Genomic DNA, 14819 nt, shown 5'->3' on the forward strand with positions numbered 1-14819 from the left:
ACTACGTTTATGAAGCCTTGGACTAGCTTCTTCAGTGTTCTGGGTTTTGCTGTGCGTCCATGTGTCTCAGCTGTAGGAATTAATTTACATCTGTGTTGGGCAACTGCTTCTCAGGCTGCATGGGCTCAATTAGGCCATCCCTGCTTGGCCTAGAACTGATAAGCTACCACTTGTTCTCCATTTTTGTGAGAAAATGAGCTCCTGTTGAGTTTAGATCCACACTCCTGTCTTTCACCCAAATCAAGCAATCTTTAAGCTCAGCTACTACTGGTATGTATCAGAACCAGCAGATGAGGATTTCTAGATAATAAAAATCAGAAATAAACCTTCGTAGGTGTTTTAGACCCTGATCTGGGTATGAATTTTCCCATATTTTGGAGACATATTGATCATGTAAGCTATGTGAATCCAGCAGCAATGGCAAGGAAGATAATGCTTTCAGCTCTCTACTGGGGTTCTGTTTTAGAAGGCACAGGAAGGCTGTTTTATTATTTGGTGTGAGACTAGTGCCAAAATGGGAAAAATGAGGTAATAGCCAGCAGCTAATTGAGCTAACAGTAGTTCAACACTTTGTTTGAAACAACAGGAAGCTGATACTGAAGAGTCGCTGAGTATCTTAGGATACCACCTCCCATCAGAGATTGCGTGATTGCCCTTAGACCAAAAATTTGCTAGTCATAACACTGTTTTCTGAATCTTCACAGAAATTAATGCATTAAAGCAAAATTGTGTCAGATAATCACTCAGTTGGAGGAACACATTGTGACTTGGATGTGTTTCTTTTATTACACATTATGTTTCTTTGTAAGATGGAATAAACTTAAAAGAATTTCTTTTAGCATGCATACTTTGGGCATGTTTCTCACAAGAGGTAAGTCGAAATCCTTAGAGACTTAGTGTGCATGGAAAAGTGTGGTGAAAATGGAAAACACAGTAATTTGCATTAATTGCTTGTTGAACTATTGTAATATTGATTGCACGGTTTGCCTCTGACATGCTTGCACTGCTGTAATGATCTGAATTTAGTGCTGTATTTGTTAATATTAGACACAAATTTATCCTGACAGCTTTACAGATAGACACAGAAGTATTTAGTCTTGCAAAATATAATCACGCTTTTGAAATATTTCCCATAGCTACAGTACATTACAGACTGAATACTGGAGTAGCTCAGTCCTGTCTCATCTACCCAGCTGTGGTCTCACTCGATGCAGTTCCTCTTTTCAACCTGATTATTTTGCAAGAGGTGTTAATTTATACTGAACGCTCACTTATTGATTGCCCACTCATTGAGAATACTTCATGTCTTATGGGCTGTTCATTTTTTTCTCATTGGTGTGAATTGAGTTTGTCTTTAACGCATAACAAATTTTTAGCAATTTATTACCAACCACTAAGAAAATTTTGAAGATGAATAGATTTCCCTTGTTTCACAAGTGAAATAATATGTGGGGGAAAAAAAGCCACAGCAAAAACTAAACTAAACTATAAAGGCCAACTCTTTTCAGGTTCAAGATCACTTATTTTCATCCTGCAAAATTATTATCTGGTCTCCTTACCTTCTTGATCAGCTACAGAACAGGTGTTTGTTATATAAAACATTATTTGCTGTAAAACCTGGTTTTCCTTGAATTCTCTCAGGCTTCTAAAGGCAAGCACACAGATGGCAAGAACAGGGATGATAATAAGTTGGGGGGAGGTAAAATTTCATGTGGGAGCATAAATCATAATGTATCATGCCCACAGTTATTGACTGCAGTTCCAATGCAGTTCAGTTTATGTAACAAAATACTGTGAAATGGGAGGAAGGAGTCTGCAAATGGAAGCAATGAAAATGCAAAAGGAAGTCTTAAAATAACAGTAGTATCTACCCTTCTGCACCCACTTCTTACTACGATAATCCAGCATCTACCTGGTCTCCTTTTCAATCCCCACTTGAGTTTCATGGTGTATTGAAATAGTTTACCTTTTTTTCCCCTCAGTATTTGACTCTACTCTGTGTCTTTGGTATATTAAACAGTCAAAAGAGTAATAACCATATTTAGGTAACTATGAAAACTTCAATGAACAGAAAAGATGTAATCTACATGAAGAAGAGATTTCAGGGAAAAAGAAGTAATTCTCTTTTGAAAATTACTTCTCTTTTTTACAAAAACATACACTTTGCTTAGCGAGGTTTTTTAGCTATTAAACTGCCTAGCTTTGCTGAAATAAATAATTACATGCTTGTAAAATTTTAGGTACAACTCTCCATGTCTCTTAACATCACCAGTGAATTCATTGTTCCACAGTTTGCTTCATCTCCTGAGATGTTTGGGTTTGCTAGCTCTTTATGCAGAGAAGCAGAAAGGTATTCCCACAACTCTTTTGTAAAGGATGAAGAATTCTCCTGTCTGCTGCATAAATGATACAAGATGAGAATTTCTTGTGATAGTTAATCGAAAGTAAGGGAGGGAGGAAATGCAAACTTCTTTTGATATATGCAGCACGCAACAATATTTTTCATCCTGAAGGATATTTGCAAGAAAAGAAGCATACATGAAAGGCTTATAAACTGGTTAATGAAAAAAAGTAGGGAAAACCATTTTTTTAAAAGAGAGCTTTCAGTATTTTTACCTGTATGCTTTCAGCTGTCTGCATTACAGGTTTAGTATGCTTGGCCATGCTGTTATATGGAGATTTTAAAGGATTTTTTTCTTGCATTCAAATCCATAAGCATACTGTGTTTCTTATAGAGCTCTTTAGATTCTCTGAATTGCCTATCTGATCTTCAAATTGCCTATCTGCTTTTCTCAAACTTCATCCAAATTACCTGTATAATTTAATATTTTATATTGGCTAGTCTGCAGTGGACAACATTAATTATTTCCTCTTTTAATGAGCTAAGTCTATCAGTTTTGATCTTTGTGTTTTATATGAAACTGTCCATTACTAAATCCTAAACAATAATGTCTTTCCTACTCCCTAGCTGTTGTTTCCATTTTTTCTCGCACTACATATTTGGGGTAAAATGTATGAAATCGGTGTTACATCCCCCAGAACTGCATGTGTGCCACACAATATCTAAATCTAATGTCTTAAATGTTTAGCAGGAAGAAATGTTTAGGAGCTTTGTTGTTCTTCCCCCAGCTTGTGATGATGAATGCACAGGACTCCTTCTCAACGACCTGGATCGGCTAAACCAGATGATCCTGAGTGTTAACCTTAGTGGTCCACTGCCTGCTCCATATAAAATGCTACATGGTTTTGAGAACATGACACAGGAATTAAAGGTATGTTGGCAGTATTCACATCCATAAATATCAGAGCTTCAGTACAAATATACCAGATTCTGTTCAACCTCACAGCTGTGAGTAGGTTCAGGGAAGAAGAAAAAGTCAAGATTTAATTATTTCAGGCCTGCTTTGGTTGATAAATAAGTATTTCAGTTATTTATTTTTACTTACTTTAATAAATAAATCTTTCAACGGTAATTTCTGAACATATGTGCAAGGAGTTATACTTCAGGCATAGAAAAGCAATGCTGCATACAAATAAAGTAGTTTTCATGCTAAAGGTCTATAAAATGGTTATGTATTTTACATATTGTATGTTCCCTACCATACTTACAAGTTATGTAAAGTTGTCAAGATTCCTGAAAAAAAGCCTGTTGGATGAATGTGACGCCAGTCAGTGACAAAAGGGATTGCATATTGTAATGAAATGTTTGATGCTTCTTGTCTTCAATATTTGGAAGCACTGACATCTATCACATACAGATTTTTCACTCTCCCATCTCTTTCCCAACAGCATTTGCTTTCACCTCAGAGAGCTCCAGAGAGATTTCTTCAGCTAGCACAAGAAAATCTGGATACCTTGGTGACAGAAATGGATGAACTACTGACAAGAGTATGTCTGTGATCACATTGAGGTCTATGGGTTTGGTTGAGGCTGCATAATGACAGAAATCTTCTGAATATGCATTAAACATGAATGAATAGATGAATTATAAGATGCTTTTCAGTCTCAGTGTCTAAAATGACAGGAAGTCCTCTAAAAATCTCTTTTTGTGGGCCACTATATTGACACATATTTTCGGCAAAACTTCCTAATAAGGTAAGAAAGCTTTTTCACTTCCATACAGATGACCCAAGAATGATCTTACCAGGAAAAGATTACACTAAAGAGGTGTGCAAGTTTAGTTAAATATGTGTCTTCTAGATTTCCTTTATGAGCATAGTTAGCAGCTTCTGGATTTCAACAGATGTGCTATGTACTCTTTCTGTTACAAAAGTTTTATTTCAAAATAGACCTCATTTTGGTCAGTAAAGACAGCGTCTAAGAAAATAATATAAATTGTGCCACCTAGTGGAGAAAAAATAGGGTAATGAACCAGCCTCAGTATAAATAAAGCTGTCCAAAGTACATTGATGTGAAGAACTACCGAAAGTCACGATTGTGAATTGAAAGAACCAAATAAGATGTGGAGTACTGTATTGATCAATATATACTGCAGAGAATCACATAAAATCCAGGCAGTTGTAGCATCATGTCTCTAAATTGTACATGGCTTAAGGAACAAAAATTCTCAGAGAAACTGTTTTCTTTGTGTGGTTTTTATGCAATTTTGAAATGGGGAGTGGGTAAGAAAGCATTTGAAGTGTGTTTGCATATGTAGGCACCCACATGTGTGTGCATACACCAGTATCTATCTGTATGTACTGACATTGTGTATGTACTGTATGTACTTGCTTTTCCACATCTGTTTGATCTTTTATTTTTCTGCAAGAAGCAACTGCAGTTTTAAGTCTAGCTGGAATTTTAACCCATGTCAGCTCTACAAGCAGGGAAGATTATATTTCTTCTATTAATATTTCTCAATCTTAGGCTAAGACAGGTTTTTTTTTTCCTCTTGTAAAGTTGCTCTTTTTAATATCCTTTTCCAATTTCCCCAATAGAGATGACCTAAAATAATGCAGATTCTGACCTTCTGTAGACAACTCTTGGAAGGAAAAACATATCAAAAGTGTGATCTTGGGGGAGTTATTGTGGTGGCCACATTATCACCACCACGTTTTTGCAATTTTTCATCATTATGATGACTAAGTAGCCTTATGATTTCCAGTTATCCTTACAGAGTTACTTGGAGCAGTTTGGGGAAGTTTTTGTTTGTTTGGTCTTTTTTTTAATTTAGGGACTGGAAATTGGTGGCAGGTCCTACCTTTCTCCTTCTGTATTTGTAAATAAGAATAGTGTTCCAAAAAAAAGAATGAGTCCTGATGTTGTGTGTTCAAGGCTCATTTCCAAATGAAGATACAGCTAATAACTACATAATGGCTGGCACTTGGAGTACAGAGTACCACCATAGATGCCAGAGTTTCTCCCTGTATCTGATTTGCAGGCTCACTATATTTTCAAAGTGAAACAATACTGATGAAGAAAAAAGTTGGTGAGGATTGGTGAGGAATCTATTTCCATGAAAAAAAATTCTAAGCATTTTAAGATAAAATATAGAAGACAATAGTATTTAGTCACTACAAGACTTTCAGGGATTTTGCTTCCCTGTGGTCTCTTTTCAACCAATGATCTCTTACTTCAGTGCAGCACTCCTTTCCCTTTTTTTACATTCTTCTGTGCTTCATTTACTTTGCCATAGAAGATCCTCATGTCTTTCTTGAACTAATTATGTTCACATGTTTGCATGCACATTCCCACACCTACCACCAGAGGAAGACCTGAAATCTTCAGTTCCTTTCAGTTCACTGTATTTCATCAAAACCCCCACTTCCCTTCTAATTAGGTACCTTCAGAGTGTTCAAGAAAGACAGGAATCAGAATCACTCATCTTGATTTTAAATGCTTCTTTTGTCTTTGTAAACTTTTGCCTTTCTCCCAAAGTACTGAATTTCTCTAACTTGAAAATTTCTGGAAGTAGTAGCAGAAGCAACTTAATTTGCAATAACTGGGAACATTTGGAGAGAAAGCCAAGAACTTCCATCTGTACACGTCTGTGTTTACACCTCCTTCTCTGGTCTGCAGCCCACTAGACTCCTCCTTAAAGAGGAGTTCTTTAAGTCTTGATTAAGATTAAATAAACAGACTAAATAAACATGGAAACAAAACCAAAACAAAAAAAAGTGTGTATAGTTGTTAATACTTGCTTATAGTTTAAATTGCTAAGTGGCTACTCCAGATTGGAGCAAAGCCTTTCATGGAACCTCCTTCACTAAGTATAAGCTGTGGACATCACCAAAGCATTCACTGATCTCAAATACTTTCTTTAGTGATTTCTGTGGTAGGGATCTCCTTTATGCCAAAAAGTTTTATTTGTGTCCAAATAACTTCTTCAAGACTCATTCCAAACCCTTGCTCTGGGTCCAGTCTGCCTCACCCTTATGGCTCCCACAGCAAGAGTTTTTTGGGCCTATTCAAGCTGTTAGAAGATGCTGAAAACTGACATTACAGAAATGGTGAGCTGTAGTAAAGTAGATATGTAGAAAATTAGTAGGACCTTGTTAACAAATGAAAACATTTAATTAGCCATGGAATGGCCAGCTACAGTATGAAGGATGTTCGCCATTTAATATGGTTTACAGAATTAAAGCTACACTAGATGGTGAAGCAAAAGCCTATTTTTCAGTAAAGGAAATTCTATCAAAATACAGAAGGCCTTCAGTGGACCTGAATAGAATTTAAGTACTAAAGAGAGCTGTCACTGAAAGGAAATGAAAATTGTTCAGTGACAGATTAATTTTCAGAAAAATGTGGTACGTGCTATTCAGCCATAAATAGAGAGGTTAAAGTGGCCAATTTGAATTAGCATGAATGTGGAAAAAGTAATCAAAACTAAGAAAGGAATATGTAAGTTATAAAACACCATTTCTAGCAAAGGACTAGAAATATTATAGAGTATAATAAAACTGAATGTGAATATTCCAAACAAATAAAACTCAAAGAATAAAAGGCTTCTTCTGGAGGGTTTGATAATAATAAGTTTTTTTCAATTACATGAAGAATTAAATGACATCAGAAATGCCAAGGAGAGTTAGAGCAGTGATCCATCAAGACCATTTGGAATTTTTTGCCTTTTTTCTAACCCAATTGCCTCTTACAGCTCACTGTAACAATATTGTAGTTCTGTATCCAGGCAGGTAAAAAGGGTTTGTAAATCTTAGAGGAAGTAACCAACAGTATGATTAAAGCTGTGTAAGTGTGAAAAGACATGTTCTACTGATAGAGGGATGGAATAGAACAAACTCCCCTCAGTCTGTATGGGTTCTTAGTTCTTCCTGTATATTTCTATTTACCTGAACCATTTTCATATAAATTACTTTCAGTGTAAATTACTTTCAGTGTAACTACTCTGAAGTAGCCCAAATTTGTAAGTGGAATGATAATGCCAGGAATTTTATTTCAGAAACTCAGATGTAAAGTACCTTGAGGGCTGCCATCTAGAAGCCAATCAGGCAGAAATAAATGTGTTTAAGTGCTCCTATTTCTCTGACTATTACTGAAAAGTGTGGGGTTTTTTGTAAGGGAGAAACAATTTGTGCAGTTCAAGTCAGGGAAAACCTAAGCTCATTTTGAATTATTGACCTTCTAGCCATTTCACAGAGACTGGGAAACTCATAATGCCTTGTTTCAAGATTTTTGGGAATGTAAAGCCTAAAGAAAAAAACTAGGGTTTTATTGGTTTATTTGTTGGGTGGTTTTTTGGGTTTTGGTGATTTGGGTTTTTTTTTTTTTTTGGTTGGTTTTTTTTTTTTTTTTTTTGCTTTGCAGTACACCTCAACAAGCTTTGTGTCTTGAAATGTTTAGCTTCTTTTCAATAAAAAAGGGTCCATTTTTAAATAGGGAACGCAAGAGCTGAGTGTCCTAAGATGATTCCTTTCCTTGGCATGTTTTTCAGGTCTGCTGCAGATGTCTCCCTTTCTGCTGCTGCTGTGATTCAGTACAATTATAAAGCATTTATTAACAGAAAGCTTAAATTTTACTGAGCACCCCAATATATCATAAATGAACAACTTCAAGCATTAGAGCTGAATAAAACTACTCTTTATTTTTCTTTCTCTTTCTTGGTAAAATTAATGTATTGATTTAAAGTTCTTCTTGCTTGTTGGAATGAACTGTCTCTTTGAGAACACCTCCAGGGAAGAAGCAAAGAGGTCACAGTACCTGCTGCACTTTGTCAATCGAAAAGTACGCAATTGTGAAGCTATGGAAAGTATTCCCTGAAGAATCTATTAAAAGGTTCTAAACAGCATTTCTTTAAGCAAAGATATTGTTAGTCAGTGGATAATTTCATCCTGTCTCCATTGATGTGCTGCTGCACACAAGTAGGGTTTCTTAGAACCTAAAATAAAGCCTTCCAATTTCCATTTAAAGGAAAAGGTAATAAAATTTAATTGTGTACTTGAACAGAGCATTTCATTCCCTATGCATCTGATCAATAATTCATTGATTGCCTCTGGCCTGAGGAAAGTTTTGTACATGTATTCAGCCTGTAGGAATATAACATAGTGCAGCCTTGGCCTGTTCATTAATTATATTTTCCCTGAATTGGTATCACCAGGCTACCAAGGTGACAGCAGATGGTGAGCAGACCAGGCAGGATGCCGAGAGGACTAATGACAGAGCGAAATCTCTTCGACAGTTCGTCAAAGGCATTCTCCAAGCTGCTGAAGGTATTGGAAAAAATTAAAATACTTGAGTTGTTTCTCAAGAAAACTGGAGGACAGTAGGGGAAGAAGGTCTGAGAGACAGTGAGGAAGACTTTACTTGCTAAGAAAAGTCATGTGCTTAAAATATTGGGTGAAGAAAAGGCAGTAAACTCCTCAAATTCTTCTTCAAATCTGTGTATAGAGTTTATATCAACACTTAGTGTATTGGTAATTATGAACAAAGACTAGAAGAAAACTGAGCATGTTCCTTCAGGATTTTTGCAGTTATCTGAAGAGCTGTTATGATGAAGTAAGAAATAGGCCTTAGCTTTTGTTTATTTTCATAGCAGATAAAAATATGTATTGGTAAAAAAGTTTGATGTAATTTTAGCACTTGGTACATTAACATTTCATCTTAATTCACCAGCTTTACTTCAAAAATGCACTTACTTCTTGCGGTTAATGAACATCTGCTGCTTGGAATTTGCAAGTGACTCCTAACCCTACCTTAGAATGGAGCCAAAGTCAATGCTCTGTCTTCCACAGACTGATTCACTGCACTTACAGTGCAGTAAATACTTATAAGAAAAGTAGATTATAGATGGCCTTTAAGAAGAAAGACCTATATATTTCATAAAGCTATTAAATAAGATAATGGCTGAAAATATTAAAATAATTGGCAAATACAGATTTTTTTTTTACTTGAAAAAGATTTTTCAGCTCTTTCCTCCTCCAAATATTCACTGCAGTACTGGTTTTAGTAGCTGTGCTTCTAAAGGTCTATGTCATTGAAAGGAAAAGCTTTCACTTTTGTCCAAGTGCTATAAAATACATTTTATATTGTCTTATGTGTAACACTTCCGTGTATGTGCTTTGGAAGTGAACTGAACAGCACTTTAGGATATCCTTAGGACTTATAACTTTGACAAGAAAAAATTGTAGGAATAGCAACAAGAAAAAGTGAGCAAATTTTTGAGAATTTTTTTTTAACAACAGACCATGTTCCTCATATTTCAGGATGAATTTGGGATGATGAGCAAAACAAAGTCTTTGCCTCTACTAAGTTTAGGCCCAGTGTTTGGAGCCCAAATAAAAATTTCCTCAAGCAGGTTTAGCAGTAGCAAATACAGTGTTAGAAAACATTGAGGGGGTGAAATAAATTTATGCACTATCTTAGGAGTGAACAAAAACTTTTAAATCAATGTGTTTGCCTAGTGGCCAAGCTAACATTTTAAGAATACATGAAATACACGGGATTGAGAGATACCTTGTGGGTTATGGCATCCACTCCCCTACTATCAAAAACCTTTTTAAGCTCATCTTCAAAGTAATTTCTACAAATACACACGATCTGGAGAGGAGGCAATTTCAGTACTCTTCATAATTTTCATAGTTCACATTTCTAGCAAAAAATATTCATGTTTATTTTATCATCGTGTTCCCTAGCAAACCCTGTTCTTTACCTTGAATAGATGTTTTTTTCCATTCCCTAGTACCTCTCCTCCTTCCCCCAACACCAGATATATTTGCAGAGAGGAATCATATTCCACTTTGGCCCCTTTTTTTTCTAGACTGAATCACACAAAAGAGTATTCTCCCAAATCTCCTACTCACCTTCGTGTAATTTCCCTTCCTCTGCTGAAAATTATATCTGTGTTTCCGAACCACAGCCAAAAAGCATGAAATGAGGTTTCTTCAGTGTCTTGCTCTTCAGGAGGAGTAAAACTTGTCAATGTCAGCTCTCCTAATAATGTCCCAATAACTTTTTTTTACAGCGGTGATTCGTAACACAGCTGTGTTCTTCTCATTCGTACCTTTTACCTCACTGACAAAACTCCTCATTAAAAGTGAGAAGTTTGTAGTGATTGGTTCTAATGACCATACTCTGACTGCTTATCCACTTCTACTGAGCTGATTGTCGACTTTCTGAACTTCTGAGTAGCTGTAACTAATTTTCCTTCTTAGCTATGGAATTTCCCTTCTTTGCAGTTCCTAGCCTTTGTCCATGTCAGTGCACCCAGACCTTGTACCACCACTGGACTCTGATATTTGCATCCTACCAAGACACAACAAAACACGGTTAGGAGAAGAGAAGGATAAAACTGGGTATAAGTTTTTCTGAACCTAAGAAAAGCTTAGCTAACATATTCATTTTCGCTTTTAGGGTAAATATTCAGGGAGGTTACTCACTATTTTTTTAATAGACTTTTTAAAAAACTAATATAGACCTCTTCCTGGCCTGAGGTACCTTAGCAATGATACATAATATAGTACATATAGGAGATATCTATGATCCATTTGAGGAAAGTGTAGTCTTTTGCCAGACCTCACAAAACCACTCATTATTAAAGATACAAATCTCAGTTCTCACCAGCTAATCAAAGACATCATTAGATTAGAATTTTCTTCATCATTTGCTCTAAACCTATACTATGTGTAGATGAAATAGTAATTTACTGAGGTTTGAAAGACTGGTTTTAATGTCTTTAATTAAAGATTTAACTTTAAATACTCATAAGTACCCCTGTGACCAGGAACAGTGCCATTTCAGAGAAATCAGTTACTTGGGAACTCTGTACTGTGGAAGGGCAGCAGTACTTTTTAAAATTGAAGATGAAACTGATTGGCATAAATGACCTAGTTTCTTCTGAAAGTGGGTATTTTAATATCTTGTGTTGTGCTATGGCAGAAAGATTTTAGTCCATCCTTGAGTATGATGCCATGTGTACAGCTTTATCTGTTTGGAATAATTTGGCTGTTACAAACACATTTACAGTAAACCTTCATATACTCCAACCTTCAATTTTTTTTGACATTTCTGCATATCTTCTTCTAAACATATAAGGGGGCTTAGACATCTGTGGGTGTCTCACTCCTCTTCTGCTTCATTTTCTAAAGTTTCACAGTTGTTTATTCTTCCCAGCACTGTTAAGTCTGAATGCTAAAAATGACATATTTTGAGGTTCTCCGAAAGTAATTTAAGCCTAATTTTCATTGCTTGTCTTCCCTGCTCCTTAATTCTACAAGCAGTATAGAAAACTGTCTTCTGCTTGCTTTGAAGGTTCAGTGTAAAGTCTTTCTTTCAGGGGCAGGAGAAGGGGAGCAATGTATTTATTATCCTGGATATAAAGACTTCTTTAATTGTTGTTGAAAAGTGAACTATAATAAAAGGTTTGATGAAACATATATTATTTTCTTATTTGTTACTGACCATTGGATCACAGCAGAAATAACCAGTGGAAGTTGTGTTCCATTTGCTGATAGAGTTGACAGCTTCTCTGTTGTTTTTAATTACTAGCTCCTTACATAAATGTATTTTGGTCTCCTGCAGCTGCAAAAGAAGATGCTGTAAAACTGAATGAGACACTCAGAACTCAAGACAAGACTTTGGAGAAGAGTCTTCCAGAACTGCAGAGTGAGGCTGAAGGAATGGTCATAGAGATGAGAAATAGAGACCTCAGTGTGCAAGAAAAAATAGCTCAAGATGAGTTAAAGTGAGTAGAGAGACCCCAGTCTTCAACCTCCTAGTGACAATGTCTGATTCTCGTAAATGTGATTGTCATGTTTGCCAGTCAAGTTTTCTAGCTGAGGCTTACAGAAATGTGAAAAAAAACCAAAGTCTAATATATCAGTCTTTATATCTGTTGATATAGCATTTGCATTTTTGAAAATGCTTACTTATGTGGAAAGCAATCCCTAGGAAATTATTTCCCTGCTCCACAGGTAGCAGCAACATTTTTAATTGAATTCTAATTTTTCTCAGTTTGTTTTTAGTTTCTGCGTCAGACCTGATGAATGGCTTTTGAACTAGAAATTTCATCTGGAAGCTTGGAGTTTTTTTCCTGGAAAACCAAATGGTCTAATAAAAATAGTAACTGTCTGAAAAGTTTGTTCAATATAATAGACATTATAAAGACATAAATAGACATTATATCTAAACATATTTTGCCATGTTTAGAATGGTGTAGGTCAAAATAAACCATTTCTGTGGCATAGTTCAGAAGTCTGCTGTTTGGTTATTTAATTATCTGTAAATAAATGTATACATATAATTATATTGGCAGCTGTTTATAAAGCAATATGCCAAATACTGAAAACTTACCTGACTGAGAAAAATACTTGGCTTGAAGTTAAAAATTCTGGTAGTTTGTTACATTTATATGAGTAAGACCGGGCATATTTCCAGAGTTAGACTTTGCTTAGCTCTTCACCAACGCAAACAACTAGCAGGGAATCCAGCTGGGCAGGGACACGGTCTATTGAAGTTGTGATGGATCTAAAAACTGTCTGGGATAGAGTTATGCAGGCCTGAAAATGTCAGTTATCAGGTGTGTGCATACTGTAAGGAGACATAAATGGAATACAAAATTAGCTGAGAATTCCAAGCAGTTTAGAATCAGATTTGCACTGCCTATCTTTGACTTCATAAACCACATCATTTTCTATGAAATACTGCTAGTGCAGTATTTCTTCCTATAACTGATAGCTCTGCTTTCTGTTCTCTTGAGAAAGAATATATTGCGAACTTATTTGTGAGCAATGTTTTATTGCTTTTTCATCTGATTCCACTGAGTCTCTTCTATGCCTTCTCTACTCACACAAAGAAATAAACCAGTAAACAGTAGAGATGAGAAAAATTTAGCCAAACCTTTGAAAGTGCTGCCTGCAAATTTAGGACTGACTGGAGAAAGGCCTTTCAAACAAGGTGTTATTAGTCCTCAAATGCTATAGCCAACATGAAACTGTCAGACAACAATGAAATAATTTCCTACTCTAGCCCAATAGCTAGAGTAGAAAATATAGTAGGTTTTTTTTTGAGGGACAGAACTTCTCTCCTTCTTCCATTCTTCCTGAGATATACAAAGAGATTTTTTAATTTCTCGATATAGGAATACATTTTATACTAAGAGATACATGAATATATTCATTGATTTCAAATAAAGTTTTATGGTTTATCTTAAGGATAGGGTTACTTCTTTATAAGCAGTCACTGAGATCCAAGAAATTTTGGCAGCCAACTCAACAGAAGGAAAATTAGTCACTGTGCATTACAGGGTAGGGAGGAAAGGACCCTAGAGATGTTTTCTGAAAATGCCTCTTGAAAGAAAATGTTATAAAACTCTTTAAATAGTGAAGTAAGATAGTGGATAGGATACACTCTGCAAGGAAGAAGAGTGAAGAAAAATTAATCATTCTTAGAACTCTGGAGGTACAGGTGCATGGGTGTGGATCTCTGTGCTCCACACATGTATGTATTCTCTACAGACCCATTTGAAATATTTACTTTTGCATAAAGTAAGGCTCTTGCAAGCCTCATGATCACCTTGAAGTAGTTAATCATGTTTACTCTTTAGTGAGTTGTCTTTTGTCAGTGATTGTATTCTGTTTTCAGAATTCTGCCTAATGACAGAATGGCACAATTCAGTGGATTCTCTCGTATATTTTCAATGAATTCTCAAAACTTAAATGAAGACGACAAATGAAGTAAAGTTTTCTTGTTTTCATAGATGGCAAAAATTCTCTTACATATGCCATTTTTTCCCTTATTTTCCTTCAAATTTTTCAAATCCAGGCTCTTATTGCCTTAATGTACTGAAATGGCATATTAGTCAATAATTTCTCTCTAAAAAGAGCATATAGAGAAATACACCAGTTGCTGTTCTGAAGTGCCATGATTTTAATATTTATGAAGTATATATTTCACTATTTTGTAACATTCCTTCGTGTTTTCTGAGATGCCACTAAGTTGCTATCAAGGGATGCTGTGAGCCAGAATTCTTTCTTTCTGTTTAGTAGGCTGAGTAGCTTTATTTTTGTGTGACTTTTTCTTCCCATAATTTCTCTGATGGCTTCTGAACCTCTATGAATTTCTATCATCCACTTTCCTGGGAGAATGAATTGCATAACTCAGCTATACAGTGTTGGAAGATATGTCTCCTATGTTTTGACATTGCTTCCTGATATTTCTATTTTTGCTTTGAAGAGACATAGGACAGTTGATCACCTTATACATGCTATTCATGATGTTAAAATCCTTATTTCTTCTCCTGGTAGGGCAATTCTAACATATTTAGACTCTCATATACAGTTAATGGGTTTTAATCATTTTGTTTTGAGTTTCTAATCTTGTTTGTTCTCTTGCACTCATTTTGAGCATCCAGACCATTCAGCATTCCATGT

The 14819-nt window shown here is 35.6% G+C and overlaps 1 protein-coding gene across 1 annotated transcript in view; it reads left to right on the plus strand.

The window, feature by feature from the left end:
* The window catches only part of LAMA2 (laminin subunit alpha 2), a 254316-nt gene that overhangs the window by 170276 nt on the left and 69221 nt on the right, over positions 1 to 14819 (plus strand). The window contains exons 34-37 of the mRNA XM_031066728.1: positions 3130 to 3272; positions 3790 to 3888; positions 8552 to 8663; positions 11971 to 12133. Coding sequence (XP_030922588.1) covers positions 3130 to 3272; positions 3790 to 3888; positions 8552 to 8663; positions 11971 to 12133 — 517 coding nt within the window. The remainder of the gene's footprint in view (positions 1 to 3129; positions 3273 to 3789; positions 3889 to 8551; positions 8664 to 11970; positions 12134 to 14819) is intronic.

This window comes from Geospiza fortis, unplaced genomic scaffold, assembly GCF_000277835.1.
Source record: "Geospiza fortis unplaced genomic scaffold, GeoFor_1.0 scaffold98, whole genome shotgun sequence".
Lineage (NCBI taxonomy): Eukaryota > Metazoa > Chordata > Aves > Passeriformes > Thraupidae > Geospiza > Geospiza fortis.